General features: G+C 36.1%; 1 protein-coding gene across 1 annotated transcript in view; it reads left to right on the top strand.

The window, feature by feature from the left end:
* PTPRM (protein tyrosine phosphatase receptor type M) overlaps positions 1-26,320 on the top strand; it is a 495,619-nt gene that overhangs the window by 210,041 nt on the left and 259,258 nt on the right. Inside the window, 2 exon segments of the mRNA XM_032222734.1 lie at positions 14,392-14,631; positions 14,634-14,684. Of these exon segments, the coding sequence (XP_032078625.1) occupies positions 14,392-14,631; positions 14,634-14,684 (291 nt within the window).

Here is a 26,320-nt window from a genome sequence, read left to right as displayed (position 1 = left end):
TCAAGCACAGTTATCCCATGGTCATTGAACCAAGTTTTGGTGCTTTTGGCAGTGTGGGCAGGTGCCAAGTCCTGCTGGAAAATGAAGTCAGCATCCCCATAAAGCTCGTCTGCAGAAGGAAGCATGAAGTGCTCCAAAATCTCCTGGTAGATGGCTGCGTTGACCCTGGACTTAATGAAGTACAGTGGACCAACATCAGCAGATGACATGGCTCCCCAAATCAACACAGAGTGTGGAAACTTCACACTGGACTTCAAGCATCTTGCAGTGTGTGCCTCTCCATTCGTCTTTCATACTCTGGGTCCTTGGTTTCCAAATGAGATACAAAAGTTGTTCTCATCAGAAAAGAGGACTTGGACCACTGAGCAACAGACCAGGTCTGTTTTTCTTTAGCCCAGGTAAGATTCCTCTGATGTTGTTTGTTGTTCATGAGTGGCTTGACAAGAGGAATATGATATGTGAAGCCCATGTCCAGGATCCGTCTGTGCGTGGTGGCTCTTGATGCACTGACTCCAGCCTGACTCCTTGTGAAAGTCCCCAACACTTTTGAATGGCCTTTCCTGACAATCCTCTCCAGGCTGCGGTCATCCCTGGTGCTTGTGCACCTTTTTCTTCCACACTTTTCCCTTCCATATAACTTTCTATTAATGTGCTTTGATTCAGCACTTTGGGAATATTCAACTTTGCAATTACCTTTTGAGGCTTTCCATCCTTAGGAGGTGTCAATGATGGTTTTCTGCACAACTGTCAGGTCAGCAGTCTTTCCCATGATTGTGATTCCTACTGAACCAGACTGAAGAGACCATTTAAAGGCTCAGGAACCCTTTGCAGGTGTTATGGCTTAATTAGCTGATTAGAGTGGGACACTTTGAGCTTAGAATATTGCACCTTTTCACAATATTCTAATTTTCTGAGATTGTGGATTTGGGGTTTTCATGAGCTGTAAGCCATATCATCACAATTATGACAAATCACGGCTTGAAGCATCTTGCTTTGCATGTAATGAGTCTATCGTATATATATTAGTTTCACCTTTTAAGTTGCATTACTGAAATAAATGAACTTTTGCACATATTCTTATTTTTCGAGTTTCACCTGTATATATGTGTGTGGTGTATGTGTATTATGTGTGTGTGCATGCATGTATATAAGAGGAAATGGAAGTGAGTGATCAACCAAAATTATAGCCAAAGAAAGAGGAAAATGAGGCAAAGAAACTCAGATTCTTTGAAGTTATAGCAATTTACTTCCATTGGTCTTCACTCTGCGATGTTGGACCTATTTATCCTATTGCTATAATATTTGCTCTTTTCCACCTCTCTCAGCACATTTATTCTGTATGCAGGGAATAATTGCTTACCCTTAGGGTATAATCCCATTAGCTACTTGTAGTTTGATGAAGTAATTATGGTAATCCCTGTTGCTTGTGCTTTAGCTTTTATTGAGACCACATGCAGATCATTCCGTGTGACCTAAAAAGCCTATTTAAACAGTGTACTAACCTTGGAACAGATTACATTTAACTAACATCATTATGAAGTCTTTAAGAGCTCATTTACCTGGTTACTGATAAAGAATTATACAGTATTTACATTTCTATAATTACTTTTCAACCAAAATTGCTTATTTCAATGAAGCATGTGGTTTTAATTTATTATTATCATCAGTAAAGCAAAACTCAGCACACTTTTCTGAGTTCCCCTTCAGGCTTTTTGGTTAGTATTGAATGGTTAAGCCACAGAAATAAGAATAATGTTAGTATTTTTGCTTCATTTTGGGATTTACCATGCATAAATATTTCATTTTTGTAGGCATTTATATAAAAAAAATGATGGCATATGTGGGTCTTTTTCAAAAATAATTCCAGACCTTAATTTAGCATTACGTATGAATATTTTTTTTAAAAAAAAACCTTTGATTTCTTTTCTGACTGCATGCCGCAAGAAGATTAGGGCTTTCATTTTTAAACCAGCCAGAATTTTTTATTAAGTCCAAATGCAGAATGAAGTCTGATGAGGTCAAACAGAACTGGTCAACAACTAGATATAATGCCTTATGAGACTGTCTAATTTCATAATCAGAAATTAAGATGTCAGCCTCAATTTTGATTTAATATAATTAAAAATGAAAGCGGGGGGGGGGGTGCCTCCTGCCAACAAAGGAAAAAACGAGACAAGATACAAGTTGACTTTCCTGTATGGCTTTTGCTGCTGGCAGAAGCATTGTTTACCATAATCGTTGATTCTGACTTGTCAGCCAGATCAGAATTATAATGTTAGTTACTATGCTAAGACAAGTCATGAATTTCAGTTTCTTTATCATAGAAAGCAAATCCCAGGAAAAACAATCTGTAGTTTATTTCTATTAGTCTAGTCTAGTCCTACTCCTCTTCCTAGTCCCAGTCCAGTTCAGTCCAGTCCATTTACTGCATATGCTAAAAGCAGTAGTTCCTAGAGTGTCACGGAACAAAACTGATTCACCTAGGAGCTGAAAAAATAAAGCGTGCTATAATCCATATGTAATGATTATATATGAAAATTTGTATTTTTATATTTTCTACAATGAATAATTGATGTAAGGTATATAAAGTGAATTAATCCTAAAATTAATATAAGGTAAATTAATTCTTAAAAAATATGTAAGTTAAATTATATAAATAATCCTAAAATGCTTTCAATTTTATATTAATATTGATTCTGATAGGAGACAGTGAAGAGAGTTTATTCTTTAACAAGCTGATCATTTTAGTTACATAATGTTGCTAACTATAATTGTTGTACAGTTTTTAAAAATTCAAAACATTCAATCCATTTATTGTAAAGCACACAACTATCAAAAAATGACCATATAGCTTAGTGTCTAGTTTCTACAGGTTAACATAAAAGAAATCAAACGTAGCAAAAATGGAAAACAGTAGATTAAATGTGAACAAAATTAGCATTTTATTTTATACACTATGTAGATCATTTTATAATATTGGTCAGCTGCAACAGAGATTAGTTTGGAAATAGAATAAAGCTGCCCAAGGAAATTCCAGATTATAGAGTTTGAATTATTTTTGAGGTCATATATAGTAAATCTAGTGGTATCAGAAATACAAAGCATTTTGTCAGATGCTAAAAAACTATAGTATTCGTGTTTTGATTTCTTAATGTGAAAAGGAAGATATCACACACTGAATAACATGGAATACACCTGTAGAACAGATAGTGGAATGTAAAAGTGAGGAAAACACCATTTCGAAAACTGTCGTAAGCTTAAAGATAATTTTCACAAAATTAGAGGTGTAAAATAGATGACAATACTAGAATTCCGCCTGTCTTGGTCTTTAAATTTTGTTCCTGGATACAAACATGTATGTATCAACATACACTCTCTGTTCCTATTCTTCTAAGTTATCTTGTTGTTTACCATTTAGTTATTAATAACAGAGGAACAAATGATTTATTCTGAGTGAAAGACAACACAGTATTTTCCTGAAAAATATTGGCATCTATAATGTGATTGGGCATAGTTCTGTTGCTATAAAATTAAATTGAAAATACTGCTTTGATTAAGTGTTGGCATATTCATGTAATGGAATGTGAGAATGATTTTGGAATAGGATGAATGGAGATACATGCTGACTAGGGAAGATTCAGCTAAAAGGAGGATCATGCCTGCAACTGGCTGAGAAAGAAACCACCCTAACTATTAGGCAATTTAAAAAGGTAGCATACTTTCATACTTTCAGACTTACAAGGATTGATGTCAGGCTCCCAAGGAGACCAGACAGGAACACAATAAGATGAACTAAGTTCTACTTTATTATAAGGCAACATTGACAAGATCTGGCTAGTACAAATCTCCTGACGCCTCTTTTATAATTCCTTCTAAGTTTCTTTTTCTGTTTCTCCTTTCCTTTTTATCTGTTTGTTCTGTACTCAGCATTTCTTCCACTCTACTTCAACCCACCACTCCTCCATCTTCCAGATCATTGTCAGATTCCGGTAACAATTCAGTTCAGGATTCAGACTAAGTTACAGTGGCAAAAAGCTTAGTCATGTGAATTTAAATCTGACTAATTTTGGTAGGAATCCTAAGTAATATTAATTGTGCTGGAAAAGCTTACTCATGTATTTCAGTATTTTTGCTGAAAGGATGTTGTTTGAACATTTGACTTCTGGATACTATATTTAATGTTTCTAGTATTAATTTGAAATAGAGTGTTTTGAGAACACTTTTTTCGCATTTTGTAAGACAACAACCCAAAGAATACTTTTGACAAAGCACGTTGTTGGATCCAATGTTGGATTTTCCCCCTTACCATAGGGAGGCCCCTTGAGGATTACTGTGAAGCCGTTACCGTGGCAACTCCACAACGCTGTATGGTAAAAGCCATTTAAAGGCACACAGGCTGTATCTTAACAGAACACACACCCTGAACAGTGTTAGGGTATCTTACCCCACATTATTTGTTTCCAGAGAGTAAGTAATCTGTGTACCAAGTTTGGTTTAAATTGCCCAAGGCATTCTAGAGTTATGCGGGAACATACACAAACACACACCTGGTCTTGTTGTATTGGGTAGTTTCCCAGGTAAGATTGATAATGTCTTGGCAACGTTTCAGCGAGGTCCCACTCGCCATCTTCAGGCTGGTGTTTTGGGCTTGGTGCTTGTGCGAGTAAGGCATGGTAGGAGCTGTTGTCTTTCTATAAATCTTGCTGGGGTGTATGGAGTGCTGGCTTTGTTGCTCTAAGTGGGTTGAATTGGCTGCGTGGTTGATCCTGAGTGGTAGATGGAGTTTGATGTTTGTAGATTGGTGGGCTGTTTCGTATCATCCTGTATGGCTGAGGTGCTGACTGTGTGTCCGTTGTTCTTTTATGTTGTAACAACCTGGGTGGTGGGTGGGGTTCGTTTGTAGACTAGGCTGGTTCCAGATGTCTGGATAGGCAGGAGGTATCGTCACGTTTATTCATGTTTGTGGGGGTGTTTCTCTATTTGATGGCTTCCATAATTATTCTCTTGTTTGAAGTGTTCTGTTTTGGAGATTAATTTGGTTCCTTCAAAATCAATTTCATGTCCTGTTGCTTTAAGATGCTGGAAAAGGGAGGAAGGTTCTCTCCCCAGAGAAAAATCATCCAGATGCTCAAGCTCTATGGCCAGAGGCCCAAGCTCTATGGCCTCCCCAAGATACACAAGAAGGAACACCACTCAGACCCATAGTCAGCTCCATAGGCTCACCTCTACAAATCTTGCCAAATTCATCGCAAACAACTTCACCCTACACAGAATCATCACCTCACACTTACAAAAATTTCGCTCCACTGTCATAGAACAATAAAGAAACAAAACCTACAACCCAGCCACCTACTCGTGAGCTTCAATGTCCATATCCTCTTCAGTAAAGTGCCTATAAAAGAAGCCGTGACAGCTATCCAGAACAAACACAACCCCCCTAAACACATCCTGGACCTGACCAACCACTGCCTAACCAAACATACTTCATCCATACTGGACCAAAGATACAAACAGATAGAAGGAGCACCATGGGATCACCCTCTCACATCGCATCGCAAACTTATACGCAAACTCTGGCTTAGATATGTAGATGACACTTTTGTGATTTGGCCACATGGGAAGAAAAACTGACAACTTCCTCATACATCTCAACAGCCTATACCCCCAAATACAATTCACTATCGAAATAGAAGCAAACAACCAACTTCCCTTTCTGGACATCCTAATCTACAAAAAACCCAATGGCTCCCTAGGACACACCATCTACTGGAAAAAAAACACACACCAACTTCTACTTAAACGCACAATCCCATCACCACCCTGCACAGATCAACTCTGTAGCCAGACCTTCATCTCCAGAAGCAAACACCTAGCCGAAAAAGACCACCTAAAACTGAATTACACACTCTCACAAGCGTAGTAATCTCCAACGGATTCCAAAGAAAAACAATACCAACCTAATCCAAAGGGTGACACCCCCCAAGAACCGAGACACACGAACAGGACAATGGCATCCCCCTCCCTTACATCAAAGGCACCACAGTTAAAATCAGCAAAATTCTCCAAAACACAATATCAGGCAGCCTTCAGCACTGACCAAAAATAGCCAACATCTTAAGAACCCCAAAGACATGATCCAGCTAGAAAACCAAGGAGTCTATGAAATACCATGCAAAATCTGCCCTGCCACATACATTGGACAAACTAATAGGAATAAATGCACGCATCGCAGAACACAAGAACGCAGTCAGAAAAAAGAAAAAACTTCCTCCCTTTTCCAGCACCTTAAAGCAACAGGACATGAAATTGATTTTGAAGGAACCAAATTAATCTCCAAAACAGAACACTTCAACAGAGAATAATTATAGAAGTCATCAAAATAGAGAAGCATCCCCAACAACATGAATAAACATGATGATACCTCCGGCCTACCAGACATCTGGAAACCAGCCCTAGTCTACAAATGAACCCCACCCACCACCCAGGTTGTTATAACACAAAAGAACAACGGACACACAGCCAGCAACTCAGCCACACAGGATGATATGACACAACCCACCAATCTACAAACATCAACTCCATCTACCAATCAGGATGCACCACACAGCCAATCAACCCACTTACAGCAACAAAGCCAGCACTCCACACACCCCCACCAAGATTTATAGAAAGACAACAGCTCCGAACACACCTTACTCTCACAAGCACACCAGCCTGAAGATGGCGAGTGGGACCTTGCCGAAACGTTGCCAAGACAATCTCAATCTTACGGAAAAGACCCGAATACAACAAGACCCAGATAGATGATAGATAGATAGATAGATAGATAGATAGATAGATAGATAGATAGATAGATAGACAGACAGACAGACAGACAGACAGACAGACGGTACGTACGTATGTGTGTCATATACTGTATATACTGTATATACAGTACTGTATATACTCGAGTATAAGCCTAGTTTTTCAGCCCACTTTTTGGGCTGAAAAAAGCCGCCTCGGCTTATACTCGAGTCAGTGAAAATTTGCCCGAAATGGAGGAGAAAAAGGGGCGGGGCCATGCCGCTGGGTGACACTCGTGAATGGCCCAGTGCCCCTGTGAGTTTCCCTCCCTCTGTGTCAGTTTGCCGCGCAGCGCACACCGCACCATCCCCCCTCCTCACGTTCTAATGTAATGCAGGGCTGTCTTACGATTCCCCTTCCTCCCCCTCCTGCCGCTCTGCAACGATGTCCCACCTCCTCCTTGTTATGGCAAGCAGCCACATAGCGATGTCCCACCTCCTCTGGTACAGTGATCCAATGATAGGAATCACTGTGCCGTGTGTCAGAGGAGGCGGGACATCGCTCCCGCGGCTGCACGGGACATCCATCACAGCGGGAAATCAGCATCATGAGGTGAGTGAAGTATTTCATTGAATACACCGCTAGTTTACTGTTTTTCTTTGAAATAAATATTCAAAAACATTATTGGTATCTATTTTTATTTTGAAATTTACCGGTAGCTGCTGCATTCCCCCCTAGGCTTATACTCGAGTCAATAACTTTTCCAGTTTTTTTGTGGTAAATTAGGTGCCTCGGCTTATATTCGGGTCGGCCTATACTCGAGTATATACGGTATACAGTATATACATATATATACATATATAACACATATATCATATATAATACACATATATACATATATGTACATATGTAATACTATACAACATACATAATAAACATTAAAATTAGAATTTACTTTTATTTTATTATTTATTTAACTGATATATTGTATCCTATCAGATAAATTATACTAATTCCCTCCACTTGGATACCCTCCAAATGTATTGAGTTCAATGGATAGATTGATTGCACGATAAGGTATAGCCTAATGATCTCAGTAAATATCATGAATAAGGTTAGCTGTGTCCAATACATTATTTGTTTACAGCAGTAAAATGTACAATTTTTTTTTGGTGATATGATTGCCATGTATAGAATCTTTTAATGGTTTTCTACTTAGTGACTCATTCATGCACACCTGACAAACATTCTTTTTACATCTTAATACTAAAACATAGCAGGGACTGGTTTCTATGACTCTATGTATGACTCATTATTATTTGAATGATCACCATGTAATTTTCAAGTAGTCCTCACATTGTGGCCATTCAGGAGTAGCTGTCCTTAGTCATCTTCTTGTATAAGTCTTTTCACTAAAGTATGATCAATGTTTAAACGGTAATACAAAAGGATAATCTCTGATTCACCATCAGAGTTGCAAAAACTTGGAAAACCTCACCTCCTGCCCCCAAGTATAAGAACATAATGCCCCAAACTAATAATTTAGTTCCTGAAGCAGAAATTTCTATTAGAAAATAGCTAATTTACTGCTCCTTTTCTGACATTCCAAAGCAAAATCAAGCATAATGATGACTTTCTCACTCTGCCTAATGGCAGTAGCAGAGGTATCATTGCAGAGATAACGTTTTGATTTTCAATCTATTGCATTTAAATATATTGTGAATCAGTTCCATATAATTTGAATGAGGTAGTTTCAGCTAAAAATATTGTTGTTCATTGCAGTCAGCCAGGTGTTCTGAATGGATTTGGCCTTCTTGTTCACCTATCAAGCCCTTCCCAAGACCTGGGATAGGCAGATGTATTACTTTACATATTATAGTAGTTTTAGTGGTGGGTTTTGGTGTTCTGAGCACATGTACTCATGTAAAGTAACCTCAGGGATACAATATCTTTAAAAAACGAAGTCTGTTAAAATACTTGTATAGCCTAAAATAAATTGGTTTAAGTACTAACCTCTGTAGCCTCAATCCTGAATATGAATTTGAATGGCAGTTCAACAGTCCTTACCAGCACTTGAAATCAGAACATAATTAACTGTTGTTTCAGCATGACTACATAAATGCCTTAGGATGCTCTATTTTGTGTTTTGGTTGAAGAACACACTAATGATTTTAAATGAACCAAAATCATTTCGAGTTAAGCTTTAGCTATTTAAATTGCACAGATTCTGCACAAAGCTCTGGATTATGAACAATGGAGCAACTGTCTTTGAAATGACAGTGAATTAATAAATATTAAAATGTTTAAGCTAGTTTAGAATCACATACTAATAATGAGTGTCTGTTGATTGAATAAAATAATTAAGAAAAATTATGTAGGCATTTTAAAGAGTTAGAGATTTGTCATTTTTATCCTGTAAGTAGAAGTAACTGAAGTATGAAATATATCTGTATCTGTATTTTTTTTCTATGACATTTCACCTTTGTGCTATTATTTAATAATTATAGGCTTATTCAGTGTGATATCATACACAGCTATAATAGATACATTAACTGTTTTAGTAGGAAAGCGGAAGAGCAATAGTCAGACTATTCGAATGATCATTAGGAAGTCATTAGGATCATAAGGTTGAAAGGGACTTTGGTGGTCCTCTAATTCAACTCCCTATCTAGTTTAGGCCATCCAAACAGATAGCCAATGATGGAGCACTTCCACTCCAGGAAGTAGTGGCTCTCTTGGTCCCCTCTTATTTGGGGTTTGGATCTTACTCTGTAAAATTTTATAAAGTTTGCACCCAATGGATTATGTCCTACCTTCATGTACTATGGATTATATGATCGTGCTAGCAATAATATGAATAGTTTTTAACAAGTGCATGGTAGCTTCTAGTAATCACCTTGTTCTTTCTGTGTGCTTGAAAACCCACTGTTTGATTATCTTTTCTAATTTTACCAAGTATTAATGTAAGTTGATCTAATTTCCTAGATCTAATTTCCTCCCCTTTTAAGGATTGTAACAATGTTTGTCTCCAACCTTCACCATGCTGTCCTATCAACATCCTTTCAACTTTTCTAACCAGTGGACCAAACATTTCCTGAACTCTTCCCCACTTGTGCAGTATATACCAGAAGATCCTACTTAGGAGTTATTTTTGCTATTCATTGCAAGCTTTAGCTCATTCTAAGCCAGAGTTCTCCAATGTTTCCGGCTTTGCGGATTGGTGGGGAGAGGAGAAGAATGGTTTGCTTGAGCGGTCAGCAAGTATGCTTGCACATGCAGCTCCATTTGTGCTAGCAGTGTGCACTTGTATCTGCTGGTCATGCAAATGGAGGGTGTGTATACTTGTCCACTGCTTGCACAAGTGAGGTTGCATGTGTTTGTGCATGTGCACTCACTGGCTGTTTCCACTGCCCGGTTGTAATCCCCACAGCCCACAAGTGGGCCACGGCCCATAGGTTGGGCAAGCATGCAATAGCCTAAGCCCATTCTTACAGATTTGGAATATTTCCTAATGAATGGTTTTTGATGTACAGGTAATTCTTGATTTATAACCACAACTGAGCCCCAAATTTCCATTGTTAAGTGGGTTTTTCCCATTTTACAACCATTTCTTTCTACAGTTGTGTGTATCACTGCAGTTGTTAGGTGAATCATGCAGTTATTAAATGAATCTAATTTCTCCCATTGACTTTGCTTGTCAGAAGCTGGCTGGGAAGGTTACAAATGGTGATCACATGACCCCGGGTCAGTGCAGCTGTTATAAATACATGCCAGATGCCAAGCATCTGAATTTTGATCACATGACCATTGGGATACTACAATAGTCATAAGTGTGAAAACCAGACTTATAAGTACTTTTTTCATTGCTGTTGTTACTGCAATTGATGAATAGTTTTTAATAGAGGACTACCTATGCTACCTAGGCTACTCTTTTCATTTTAAGATCTGTTTCTTATCTGCTGTCAATTTACCAGGATTTTTTTAATGCAACCACACTAGTCTCATTAGCTTTGTCTCATTTTCTTTTCTGTTTGGTATTGTGTGTGTTTGGGCTTTAATTATCTGAGTTTTTTGTTTGCTTTTTTGCAAAATTATCCCAACTCTCCTGAATTATTTTTTCCTTAAGGATTTCCATCATGGAATTATTTCTGCTTTTTCGCCATGTTTATTGAAGTCAGTTGTCTGAAAATCTAGAACCATAATGAAGCTAACTTGTCTCTGTCTTGGGTGAATTATGCTGAGTTCTAAATTCATGGGGTTGCTCTTTCTAAGGTTCCTACAGTTTCTTCAATAATTTATCTCCTGCTAGTAGATATTAGCTGATCGTCTAGTTCTTTCCTGTACCTTTTAGGTGTTAACGTTGTCTACAAAGCACATCAAGAATCTGCTTGGTCTCCCACTTGCCAGAATTTGATTTCCAGCACATGTTGAGATAGTTGAAATACCTCATTAGAGTAATGTGTGCTTTCTGCACATAAATCTGATATGTGAAATTTTCACCTATTTGATTGAATGGTCTGCATACACATCTGCAGCAGAATAATAATTATTTATTTTTCCCTCAATATTCAGCCAGATGCTTGGGTATAGTTTATAGTATCATCGTTTATATACTGTATAATACGACAACCCTCCCTTTCGTTGGCTCTGTTTCTTTTAAACAAATTATATGCTTGTGGTATATATTATAATACATTCGATTCTACCAGACTTCAGTAATACTAACAAAGTCATATTTGCTACCCACATACTGGGACTTCACGTTTTCCCCACTTTTTCTGAGCATTGATCATTCTCAGCATTCTGAGCATACTTTGAGGATTGAAAAGTAGTACTAAATAAGTCAGGTAACTGACTTATTTAGAACTACTTTCTTACGTTTCCTTGCAAGTTCTCCTAATATATTCCTGGATATGCCTTATTGCCACTCTTTTTCTTCTTGTATGGTTTACAGGCTTCAAACATATGCTTGGAGTATGGTTATGGTATTAATATTTTCTCCTGCCTGATGTAGTTTAAAACTCTTGTAGACAAATGCATCAAGATGTTTTCCAGCAGTATTAATGTCAGTCTTTATGAGCTGCAGCCACTCTCTTACCAGAGGCCTTTTCTCTCAATAGAAATCAGACCAGGGAATCCAAAGTTTTCTCAGCGACACCATTCCTTGAACCAGCCATTTACCTCCACAATCTTCCATTCCTTCCTTGGGCAATGAAATTCAGTCAGAAAAATGGATAGAAATACTACTGTATCTAAATACTTTTCTTCCTAGCTCTGCATAGTCTTTCAATATTCTTTTCAGGACCATTTTGACTTGTGTAATTTGTTCAAAATGAAACAAGAAAGGGATAGTGATCAGTAGATTTGATTAGTTGGATCAACTTCACTCCTCATGTTTACTCATGTTCTTCACACTTAGGAATCAATAGATCTTCCCTGATAACTTATCTGGTTTGCTGATTGCAGACTTCCGTTCTTTTCAGCAGTGAGCTGCTTATCACCAATTTTCCTCTAGGGACAACCATTGGATTATTCACTCCATGAAAGACTGAATTTCTCTCCTTCCCATCTCTGGAAAACTGGGTGCAAACCCATCTTTGTTTAGTTACCCTCAAGGTTGAAGAGTCTGAAGTTGAAATAAGGTGGGGTGGGAGATAAAGGAAAAGACAATTTGGTTATAGAAATATAGGAGACAAAAACAACAGAAATAGATTTGTAACACTTTGCAATTGTTAGTTGATACCCTCCATAACCGTCTTGTCTTATCTTTCTTCCTACCCTGACTCATCTGAGTTTAAACCCTGTATCAGTCAAGCCACTTTTGGGATTTGATGAACTGAGCTGCAGTTCATGAACGCTTATACATATAAATTTGTTTATTAGAAAAGGCGCTACCACATTCGTCTTCATTTTCAGTAAAATTACAAGCTTCAAGTTGAGGGACAAGGGCTTAGCAATGCTAGCTTCAAAAAATGGATAAGGATTTTAAGATTTTTAATTCTTCCTTAATATGGATTAAAATCCAACCTAGAGAAAATTAAAGTATTGCTTTCACAGGCTTTTCTAGTTCATGTGCAAAATAACAGAAATATCTTAAATCTGCTTAACAGGAATATTCCTCAGAGCCAAAGCAGAGATGCAGTTCTCTGAGTTGTATAATTAGCGTAGGTCATGTTTTTGTCAGGAAAGGAAGAAGAACATTTGAAAAATGTTATGAGTTCTGGCTTTGGTGGGAAAAAAGTATAGATCATTTCTAAATTAATTGGAGATGAGTGATAAAGAGCTCATCTATCTCCATTAGGAAGTGTTAATCACAAAATGAATAGAATTATTAGATGTCATTTTAGAAGAACAGATTTCATATTTGTTATTTTGTAAAATGTCATTGGTTGATTATGGAATGGAGTAATTGGTTTTTAGTTACTTTGAATTTAATTAAGACAAAATAGTCTTTTTAACACAGTATCAAGCAATATACTAGAGTATCATAATATAAAGACAAGCTGGAGAATTAAAAACTGAGAACTAAATAAATATTCTTGAACCAAGATGTTGGATGATATAATAAATAAACTCAATAATGGTGCACCTGAGATATCATAGGCCTGTTATGAGGCTAAAGGAAAAGCACAATGGAGAAATATAAGCATGGAAACTAACAGGATATGAAAACAAGGGTTTTTCGCAGTTCTCTATTGAAAGTTAAAATGAAGGAGGAAGAGTGAAAAGGAAAGGTAGCACTCACATTCTAAGAAATTCACCTTCCGCCTATCTGAATGTTAGTAGATAGTCCAAAGCAATGTGGTAGAGAGTGAAGACACTTGCCTCCCACTTGGAAAATTGAGAGTTCGATCCTAGGCAGCATAAATTTCTCTCCCAGGGCACAAAGAAAAAAATATCTGCTGCAAACTCTTCATAAGCGTCAGGAAGAATATCCAGCCAGTTAACAGGCAAATCAATCTATCACCCTGACTCTATTCCAGATAAGAACTTCAGGGTCATAAAAAGAAAAGTGTTAGTAGATAGTCCTTGTATATTATGTACTATAATTAAAAAGTGATATGAAATTAAAATTGTGTCCACCAAGGAAAGTACATTATGCCAAAGCAAAAGCTTTATCAAGCATAGTATATTTGAACAGTAAAATGAACTTACCTATATTTTAAGTGGGGAATTAGCTTTGGTCTTCTGCCTTGTATCCCCAAAAAGAGAGAGGGAGAGAGGGATGGGGGGGAGTCCCTTTGCATAGTGAATAGAACAAATAAATAGTAATAATAGTTTTTGCAGAAAAGTCAGAACTATAGAAAAGATCTGGCTTTCCCGTCAGGCCTGGGATAGGACTTTACTCTCTCCCCGCCCGAATGCTGAGTGAATGTTGTGCTTTTATGGTTAATTATTTTTTTGCTCACGTTTTCTTTTATGTCTTGTCTTGCACTCCCTTCCCTCATTATTGTAAGCCGCCCTGAGTCCCCTCAGGGAAAAGGGTGGCCTATAAGTGTTCAATAAACATAAACATAAACATAAACAAACATAAACAAAAAATTGGGCTAGATGCAGTTTTTTACGTATACTGTACAAATACATATGTACTCATTATCTATGTTTCAGAGCCTCCGGTTCCTATTGCACCTCCTCAACTGTCATCTGTTGGTGCAACCTATTTATGGATACAGTTGAATGCCAATTCTATTAATGGAGATGGACCCATCACTGTGAGACAAATAGAATATCGCACCTCAAGTGGAAGCTGGTATGATATACAACCAGTGGATTCAACAAAGTATAAAATTGGACACCTGGATCCTGACACAGAATATGAAATTAGTGTATTGCTCACTAGACCAGGTGAAGGGGTACTGGATCTCCTGGACCAGCACTTAAAACAAGGACAAAATGTGCCGGTAAGTAAAGAAGTAATTCACAAACTCATCATGTTACTTGAAATAACTGAATCTTAAAATTCCAGCATATACAATATTTAATACTATAGTGTATTATTTCTATCTTCTTGCAAGTTTGAATCTAAATATAGTGCTGTCTCAATCCAGGTAGGGAACAAATACATTTATACTGTATACTGTATATGTTCTGTTACTTCATAAAGTTACTCCTAGAGAAAATTATTGCTGGCTCATCAATAGGAAACTTTCTGAGAGAAAAACATTCTGTTTGAGATTCAAAATGCTAGACACCTTTGTTAGCAGTTTTTCAAGATAAAGAACGTGATAGTCTCCATTAATAAGATTCTTCATAATGATCACTAATTGATTTCTAATTCTAAAACCATTCTGATTTTACCCTGAACTGAACAAATGGGAAAAGAATAAAAATCTGATTTCTATGCCACTAAAAAAAGGATGCTATACCAAAACATCTCACCTATAAATATGAGAATAATAAAGAAATAATAATTTATTTTTTGTTTTATTCTCTACCATTGATTTAACTTATTGAAGTCTTTTAGGATATCCATTATTATAATTTTTAGAAGCCACCTTTTGGCCTATAAAAATATAAACAACAAATTAAAACATTATTAAATAAATATTGTATAATTTATGAATTAAAACATCATTAATATTGGGAGAAAGCAGACATTAAATATTTCCCCAAAACATCTTTTGCACCTTCCTAAAAAAAATAGTAAAAGATTTTGTAAAATGTGTCTTGTGTAGTTCTTGTAAAAGTATACATCCTAATAACCCTTTACTGCAGGCGATAACAGCTTAAAAATCAATTTTATTCTTTAGGTGGGTTAAAAAGTTATTGCCGTTTTAAAAAAAGAGCCTCTCAAGAAAAAAAATATGACATTCATAAACAAGGCAGTTGACTTTTTTTAGTCAAACATCTTCCATTATACCTCTAATGGTGAGAGTGAAATTTTATTATCAGTAGAATAGAATAGAATAGAATAGAATACTTTATTGGCCAAGTGTGGTTGGACACACAAGGAATTTGTGTCTGTTGCATAAGATCTCAGTGTACATACAAGCAACAAGTGATAAATCAGTAATGGAAGTATATAGGATTGTAGTCATTAAGAAAGGAAGCCAGTGGCACTTTCCGTTTATTCACAGTGTGAGGCACAAATTGTTACAGTGGTAGGTTTGGAAATACATTAGTACCGGGTAGATATGAAAGCAAAAGCAAAAGGTTAAATTAGCATCCACAGCTGCCAGAAACGGTAAGTCCATTAACATTTATCTACTAGCAAAACATTGTTTCCCTGACACCTTATTACTATTTTTTAAGCCAATTTGAAAAATATCCCGCAATGTTGAAATTTAATGGTGACATATAGCCTGTCACCATGGCAACTAATTTAATGATTTATACATGTGATGCCAATATAAATATGTATTTAAATGTTTAAAGTGTGCGCATATTCCTGCGTGTGTTGTTTTTTAATGTTAAAGAGTCCCCAGAGTATTTCAGAGTTTGCAAAACCAAAGAAGTAAAAATTTTTTGTTTAAATGGCAACATGATAACCAACACCTCAAAAAGTCAGAGATAGCAAATTAAGATTACAGGTGATCCTCAGGATTTACAGCAGGATTTATAAAGTTTGAATGAAATAATTCTGCAGTCAAAATAAACTTTCTGTTCATTTGGAGCAAAGGTTTCAGATGGCCCAGCTCAACAGTGTATTTTTACAGTAGGTTACATTCTACTCTTATAGATTTAATTTGCGATCTATACACTCTGTATACTTGAGTGAATAAATACGAGATACCAGTCATGTTGGTCCATGCAAAATCTTTTGCTGTAATGAGCACTGCTAGTTTTTTTCTTGTAAATACAGTATTTATGGACTTCCAAATAATGCTGAACTACAATTCTCACTTCCTGTAACCAGCTTCCCAGCATCAAGGAAAGGCCATCCCTTATATAACTTTAGTATAAACAAATAAGCCAAACAAATCCATGTACAAATCCATAAACATGACATTTCATTGTATAAATAAGAATGTAAGAAACTCAGAAAAGGATGAATGTATGAGCTGAATACATGGACATAATGGAAATTGTGGCAATTTATGATAGAAATACAGAGACGGTGAAAGGTATAAATAAATGAATGAATAATTTCTCATTTTCACATGATTTTAATTACTTTGGCATTTTACTCCTTACTCTTTTTCTATACTTTACATATTTTTCTTTTGATTGGATGTCTACTTTAGTGACTACATAGGCAGATGATGCTGTTCAGTCCAAAGGAAATAGTATGTTGAGTGTCTATTTAAATATATAAGAACTTTGGACTACTCTGAAGAGTGCTATGGAAACACATTTTTTAATATATATATTTTAAAAAAAACCTCTGAGAATTATAACCTATTTTTAAACATCTCTCCCAATTAAATGAATCTTTTTTGAAAAATACAAGGAAAAGCATGACTATATAAACATATTTAAATAATTTAGCTGAAATGTTTCAGTATAGAAAGTTGGTTACAAAAAGTAATTGTGATGTATTGTTACAGGTATTTTGCCATTCTGGGAACAAAACAAGAGAACAGCAAAGTAGTGGTTAGGAGATGCATACTAATTTTCCTTCTTTTGCTAAGTTTAGCTCTTTTGTCGTTGTTCAGTCATGTCTGATTCTCAGACTGCATGAATAAGATACCTACATTTTTTGACAAGGTTTTTCAGAAGTGGCTTACCATTGTCTCCTTCCTAGGGCTGAGAAAAATGATTGGTTCAAGGTTACCCAGCAGGCTTTATGCATAAGGCAAGATTAAAACAAATGGTGTCTTGGTTTCTAGCTTGATGCCTTAACAACTGAACCAAACTGGCTCTCTCTCTATATCATTACAAGACTTTAAATGGTTTAAAACTTACATTTATAATAAATCAGCAGATGCAGCGAACTATTCTTAAAATGTGCACTATCAGATTAAAAGAATAGAGATTCCTTTAAGAAAAGAATCACAATACCTTTCAATTGTAGTGATAATTGTATGCTACAAGCTTGTTCCCTTAGGGAGGAACAGACCACTTTGCAATTCAAAGCATTGTACCAGGATTTTTTTAAAAAGAAATCTTAATAGTTTCCCAAAATGCTTGAAATATACTTTTGCGTAACACAATGAGATGCCATTCAGTTAGAACAGCCTTTCATTGGTAAATAAAGCTGCATCTATAATTAGAAAATAAGACTTGCCAAAGGCAGCTATAGAATTTGTAGAAAAGCTGTTTTCACATACTTTATGAAAATCTTTTGCATACTTCAGAATTCAAATGTATAAATGAAGTACAAGAGGTTAAGATCTTAGGTTAAATTAATTTCAATTCCAAATTGTGCAAAATATCTATAGCTTTTGCCTAAATTGTGATAGAAGCTGTGGAGGTCACACAAGAATAGCATGTGCTTTTCAACTTCTGGGCATAAGTTGTAAGATAAATTGTCTTAATTTTCACTATCATATTTGATATGCAATGAACTGCATTCACACATGCATTTTGTCACTAAAGGTGTAACTAGTAGTCGTAATTAAGACTGCTAGTTATCCCAATACTAAAGCACTGTAAAGCACCATATCTAACACTGTCTAGCTAGAAAACTACAAGTTTAAATTATAATTAGTACATGAACTTAATTCCTTTTCTATCCCAATTACAAAAGATCAGATTTCAAGACAAACATTGAGTTTGTTTTATTTAGGATTTTTTTATTTAATTTCAGTGCCACTCAGCTTCAGCTGATTTTTGTGGCTCAATCTAGAAAGCAGTCTACACTACACAATAATACATATATAAACATATCCAACAAAATGGATTCTATTCACCCTATCACAAAGTCAAACAGTCAAATCTTTAGCGCATTCTGGAAAGCTATGAGGGTGGAAGCCATCTGGATCTCTGGGGAAACCTTAGTCCAGAGGGTTGTATTATTACAGAGAAAGTGTGTTTCTTGGGTCCTAAAAGATGACATTGTTTAATCAAGAGCACTGATGGCAAACATTTTGACTTAACATGTCAAAAATTCAGAAAACATCTAACATGACTCTGCTAGTGTGTCACCTCCCCCCACCAAATAAAAGACAAACAACTTTCTATCTTCTGTCTACCCACACAGACACACTCCCAATCTTGGCCATCCTGAACAAAATAGCTGTAGTGCCACTATCGCCACTAAAAATGCCACCTATTTTCCAAGGAGCCCAAATTTTGTGGAATGACAATTACCTCTGTGGATCAGGGACTTCTCCAGGCAATTGCCAGGACTCAACTTGACATGAAAACACCAACCTTAATCCCTCCTCTAAAGTAGAAAGGATATTTGTTATTATATTATGTACAAATGTTTGAGACCATTCAGCATGTATTCCTGTAACCTGTTATTCTCATAACTAACTTGTATATGTCTAGTACGGTAATCAGAGAATTAATAATTAGGTTCAGATAATATCTTAGTGAAATTATTTTGGAACAATTACTCTTGTGACAAATAGTGGGCTATAACACGAGGAATGGAGAATACAGTGACAGCCAACCTGATACCTTCAGTTATGATATTTCTGTTTACCTTTTCACTATTAAACAGTTGCAAAGCAAGATTTTGGACTACAACACATGACCATTAGTGATGTTATCAGGGGGAAATGGAAAGCATCAGGTTATCTATCCATGAAAAAAATGCCAGTAAAAACAAAACCTATTGTTGTAAACTAATATTTATATGAAGTAGATTTTTAAGGAAAATAGTAATATACATTGTGTTTTTCTTATTATTATTATGATCAGTTATTCAGCTTGAAAGAATATGATCTATTTTTGAAGTTGCAGAAGTTGGATTACTTGCTCGCCATTTGTGACCTTCCCTCATGACTTCCCACAAAGTCAGTGGGAACCAGCATGACATTGCATGTTGCTCGGTTAAGTCAATCCCCCCCCCACTTCTCTTGAGGAGTCCCTCGAACCACATTGAAAAAGTCAGTTATTTAACATGCTAACCACTGCAATAAGATAAATTGCAGCTTCAATAAGGAAGAAAATCTTTGATCTCAAACTATTCCATCAAGTAAAAATAAATGTTCACATCTTTTCTAAATCTGGTGCTTTCTGGATGTGATAAGTTAATAGCTACCAGTATTCCCATTGCCATCCTCCCCAGTTCAGTAAAATGAGGATCCAGATTGTTGGGGGGCAACATGCTGACACTGTAAACTGCTTAAGAGGGCTGCAAAGCCCCTGTGAAGTGGTACATAAGTCTTATTGCTATAAGTGTGGGAATTTGCCTTTCACCAGAATTTTAGAAGACTTGGCCAAATATTGAATTTTTCCTCTTTTTTTCAAACCTTTGAAATGCTGTGTGGTAGGATCCATTGTCCACTAGCATTACAACCTAATGAGCTATATATCCATTCATATATAGCATGTGTGGTGTGTGTGTGTGTGTGTGTATTGTGTGTGTATGTACACACACACACACACATATATATATATATGTGTGTGTGTTTTATTGTGCTGATAATAATATATAGATCCTAGAAGATATTGACCCAAGCTATGAGAAAAATTATCACAATGATCAGTGTCACGCCTCTTGGAATCTAACATCTAGTTGGTGCCTAAACTAAAATCCAGATGGACAAATCTCTAGGAGAGCCATATCAAACCTTTCTTGGCCAGGTCTCAAGGATACATGCCAGTTTTGTCCATATGTCCATCACTAAATCATGGATTGACAAGACTTTATTTCAAACAGTCCTGGTGTTGCTCAGCATCAACTTGAAGCCAGACACTGCCCACAATCCAGTCTCTGGGCCCACAGAAAGAAGAAGCTGAGTAGGAAGAAGAAACTATCAACAAGTTCCCATGTAACAGCCTACTCAGCAATAAAACAGTAAAAACAAGATGCCAATTGTATCCAATTGTCCCTAGTTTTATTTCCATCACTGCAATTTGTTCTACAGTCATTCTCTAAGCAATGTATATACGTATGCCAAAAGATCTTTTTTTAAAAAGGAAGAAAGGAAATAAAAGTATATAAGATAGAAATTTAACTTATATTTTTAAGCCCATAATCTAGAGTCAATGAAGTACAGCAACTATCTTGAAGGACATTGTACTATGAGCCTCAGGGGTATCTTAACTTTTAGAGCTTTCTAATGGTGAATGAAATTCTATTCCCCTCAAAGGCACATAAACAATAAAAGTAACTTTGAAGAAACTCTAAATACTTTGTAAAAAAAATGAGCTGACAAAATATTCTAATGATGCTAGAAGTATATTTTAGAAAGATTGTATTTTGATACCCTTATGGAATATGCTTGCAGAAAATTATAGAACCCTTAACATTTTATAGAATAGAATAGAATAGAATGGAATGGAATAGAATAGAATAGAATTCTTTATTGGCCAATGTGATTGAACACAAAAGGAATTTGTCTTTGATGCACATATGATCTCAGTGTACATAAAAGAAAATATACATTCATCACGAATCATAAGGCATGTTTCTCTGCATGGTATCTCTGAACATACTTAGCCCTTGGTTCTAAATACACATGGTAGGAAACTAACCCAGTTTACATCTGAGTAAATAAGCCTAAAGTTGTTTCTGTCAGGAGATGTCAATAAAAATACATATATTTTTTTCAATTGTGTATAAATATCTGATAAAAAGTATTTTGCATAATGACACCATGATGTTACCATTCTTCTAACAAGATCATTTCATACATCAAATGGAAATTTTAGAGCATTTGATATTTACAGAGGAAGTAGACTTCAATGTAAAGCAGAAAGTAAGAAATCGTTAAATAGGAACTAAAATGCTGGAGGCCTGACAAAGTAAGATGAGCAATTGACAGATTATCAAGCTAAAACACTTAAAAGAGAATACTTCTGTGTGCATATGCTGTTTCAATAAGACAGGGAATGAAAAAAATTGTATTTTATTGGCATTCAGTTAACAAGCTAGAAACATTGAGATCCCTTGGATATTCCAGCTACTCAGATTAAAACTTCTTAGCATTTCTTATGAACTAGGGAACACTAAACAATTTTAAAGGGACGCCTGAGATTTACTCTTCCCACTCTTAGAATAATTTGAAACATAAATTATTATTGTTGAATTTTCAGCAAAATGATTCATAAAAGTACTGTTATATTCAATTGCTTCCCTCCCTCCCTCTTTGCCTTCCCTCCATAACAGTTGGATTGTTAACCTATACACTATTATTTTCAGGCATAAGTTGTTCTAATAATGTGATTTTAAGGACTGAGGACTGACATTTCAGTGTTTGCTGTTGTTTCCACCAGTCCTGAATTTTTCAAAAGAACATGAATTATTGGTTAAGCAGTAAATAATTTGAATCCATATGAAAATAGCTAAATCCCCAAGTAGCCAAAACATTTTCTTTTTGCTGTGAGATTTCCTCAATCTGTCCAGGGATTGGTACAGATTTTTCATTTGCTCTACCTGCTTTCTTGCCATCTTGCAACAGCTTTTTTTGCTCTAAGCAAATCTTATATTTACTTTGGTAGAAACTGCTTCCGTTTAATTTAAGTGTCTTGTACCTCATTCTAATTTCCCTCAGTTGGTACATTTTTTACTCAGGTTATTGCCTGGAGTTGATCTGCATTAGTTCCTTTGACATCAATAGGAATTAATGCATAATTAATATTCACATTAATGGCGAAAAAGCAAAGACAAGGAACTTTCTTTTATTAAGAGCTGCATCATAGCAGGTGGTAATTTATTAGGATAGCACAATCATAGTTGATAAATGGTTGGGCTCATTCTCTGCCCCCCCTCCCCAACTCCTTTGCAGTACTTTTTAATACAATTTCTGGCTGGGGTGAGGGTGTCAGAAAATTCTTGCCAGATATCTAAGTAGTGAGCAGGCTATAAGACCATTATTTTTGCCTATTGTTTATAACATTTACTGCGGGCAGAATTATCTGTAAATTTATATTATTTGTTTGGAAGACATGTACATATTTAAAATATTATCTTTATCTTTATTTTCCTGTCTCAATAGAATGCAGGCATGTACATGAAAAAGACATACAAGTAGTCCTCAACCAGTGGTGGGTTGCAGGTGGTACGTCCCGGTTCGGGCATACCAGATCCTGCCCGGAGCACCGGATACCGTTCTGGTACGGTGCTCCAGAGGGCCCACCCGCCCGCCCACACTCCTTACCGGTGATTTATGTTGTTGCCGCTTCCATGCATGGCACATATAGCACCTGCACAATGCTTGGCGGAGCAGCTGGAGATTCGTGGAGGCTTGAGCTTCATTTGATGCTAGAACTCATGTGCGCAACTCTGGGGCCATTCCAACCGTATCAGTTGGAATGGAATCTGGAACCCACCACTGTGCTCAGCTTACAACTAGGTTTAATTGCTACTTGTAGTTACAATGGCCTAGAAAATGATGCCTTATAGCTTGTTTAATTGCAGCCCAGTCACATGATCTCGGTCTGGGTGTCTGGCAACTTGTTCACATTAGAAGTGAATATGTGTAGCTCAGGCTTGAACTATGGGGTCTTTGGTGCTCTCTGGAGTTAGTTGTTTTCTTGCAGATGTTTCATTTCCAAGCTAAGTAATGTAGCACTAATAATGTTATCTAGTTTGATAATGAAATCCCTGCAAGAAAACAACCAAGCTTAGAGAAGAACAGAGAATTTACAACCTGTTCATGCTTATGACTAGTTGGCAAGTGTCCCAAGATCATCTAACTGCCATTTGCAATCTTCTCTGCATGAGTTCCACAGGCATGAAGAGGCAAATAGAATTGATTTTAACTTTGTGTGAAAATCCTTCTCTCCTAGCCCTTCATACTTCTTATCTGGGACTCAATCCACTTAATGACCTGCATGATCACATGAAGTCAACCGGGAGTACTGAAAGTGTGGTCCTGAGTGAAGGTCACTAAATTGATTTCCATCCCTATTGTGGTTGTTAAAGGAGGACCTTCTGTATGTAGTATGACAATTTGTTGTTGTTAGTTGTGAAGTCGTGTCCAACCCATCACAAACTCATTCTTCCAGGCCTAACTGTCCTCTACCATCCCTGGAGTCCATTTAAGCTCACTCCTACTGCTTCTGTGACTTCATTCAGCCACCTCATTTTTTGCCGTCCCATTCTTCTTTTGCCCTCAGTCTTCCCCAGCATTAGGCTCTTCTCCAGTGAGTCCTTCCTTCTCATTTGGTGGCCGAAGTATTTGAGTTTCATCTTCAGGATGTGGCCTTCTAAAGAGCAGTCAGGGTTGATCTCTGACTGGTTTGATTGTCTTGCAGTCCCATGGACTTGCAGGAGTATACAATTAGATTTTTGGAAAAAAATATGTATCATTGTGCTGCCACTAGTGCACTTCACAATTCAGTGATAAAGGTTTGTATTAAGATTGATTGATTTCATTTATTATTTATATCAATCAATTTTATTTGCTAATAAACCTACATTTTAATAATACTGAAAACAGTTTTATACTGATGCAACACCTCCTATATGTTTTCCTAAATATCCTTCCATCATGAGTAAATAAAGTGAGATTATTCATCCTTTGTATTTTATTTCAGTAATGTATAAATTCAGAGGAAAAAATGTATGTTCACTTGCATGCTCTAGCAATCAACTAGTGCCTTAAAGAAAAAGGTTTTGCTCATCTATGTCCTTCACATTTCATTTCCAAGAATGGAATTTCATCTGCAAAAGTCATTCTGATAAGCTCACTGAACTGCAGAGATTGTCTCCTCTCAATAAATCCACATTTACACATGTTGTTTAATGCAGCGACCACTGACTAAATCATAGTTTGAAAGAGCATAAAATTTGTATATGACAGCATACAAATTGTATCTGGTTCCTGACCCCAATCACTTCTTTAACAAAATGCCATACTTTGAATAGATAGGGTTGTAGTCATAATGAAAAATTGTTGCTCAGTGCCTCTGTGTTTCTTTTCCTACATTTCATTAGGTGCTTCAAAGGAAGGAGATCAAATACATTTCTTAAATAACTGGTATATGTGTGTATCTTAAATGAACTTCATCTGTTGCTCCAGTTGCTTTCATGAGATGAGATAGGGAATTTTATAACATGGGAGTAAAAAAAAAAGACAATACACCATGGGGAATTATAAAGGATCAGCATTTGAAGGCTCTCAGAACTTATTAACATTTTAATCATCTTAACAGTGATTTATATTTACATTTTATTAAAAAACCACTCTGTAATCTACATAGCTCTAATGAAATTTTAAAATCTATTGCTGATAATTAAGTATATAAATTTAATCTAACCTTTAGTTGCCTCACTTGTTACGGAACTTGGAGTAGTACAATTAATTTGGCATACTGTAGTAGAGGTAAGTCTTATCATAGTCTGAATGCCTATGTGGCAAAATTACTATGAGTATGCATTCAGATATATGTACTTATGCAATATGGGAACAAAACCAAAAATAAAAATACAACATAGCATATGCAATATTTTATTAGGATTGGCTTTCACAATTCACACATCTGAGCCAAATGAATTTTCGTCTCACTATGAAAATATTAAACCCAAATAATAATCATGTAGGGAATGTCTGCAAACTGGCTTAAATACAAAGTTCTCTTACTGATGGATTTTTTAAAAAAAAATCTACAGAAGACTTGAAAAGCTAGAACTTTATTGCTAATAAAACAGGAGATGAGGAGTTGTCCTTTGATGACTCCTATCTACATAAAAATGTAGGCAGGAGGCCTCCAACCAAAGTAAAACTAAAGAACTGGTGCGGAAGTTATAGAAGGCAAATGATCAGATGTATTATTAGATTAAGCAACTATAATTCCTCATGATAGCTCTTGTACTGCAGAGTGAAGCTCTAGGCTACAATTATTGAATTTAAAAGTTTTTGTATTTTTTTAATTGTGCTTTTTCTAAATACCTGTTGGGATATAAACACAGATTTATTATCTACTTTTCCATAATGTAGAATAAATATAGTGTACATATTAAGGGGAGACATCATGAAGGGACTCTTCCCATGTTTTTTTCCAGAATGGATAGTGTGGATAGCCAGGAAGGTTGCAGTTTTGCAGCAGAAAACAGCAGCAATGTACTATTTGCCATATCCAAAAAATAAAAGCTCAGCGCTCACCAAGAAAAATTTCAAACGCATTGAGGAAGTCTCTTTATGTGAAAAAAAAGCCCTTCTAGGGCAATTTTTTGGAATAGGACTGGTTGTAATAAAAGAGGAAGGGCTAATAAGGGACAACATATTTCAGCAGCAAAAGGCACATTAAACTGGAACACTGACTTTATGTTTTGTTACATCTAATGGTGAGACCAGGCTGAAGGCAGAAAATTGAATTCTTGAGGCAACAGTTATTGTAGGAAAATTGGAAGGCTGTGTTCAGTCAGATTTGGAAATTTTCCTCATTAGGCGTTCATGATGTATATACTGTACTTCAGAAGGCTATTATTTTAGAGCCAAGTTAATGTCCTAAGTTAATGTAAAATCTACTGATCAGGTTTAGAATCTGATGGGTAGACAGAGATAATATGGCTCTAACGTATTACTGTCTATGA

Source organism: Thamnophis elegans, chromosome 8, assembly GCF_009769535.1.
Source record: "Thamnophis elegans isolate rThaEle1 chromosome 8, rThaEle1.pri, whole genome shotgun sequence".
NCBI lineage: Eukaryota > Metazoa > Chordata > Lepidosauria > Squamata > Colubridae > Thamnophis > Thamnophis elegans.
This window is presented reverse-complemented; position numbering and strand designations above follow the sequence as displayed.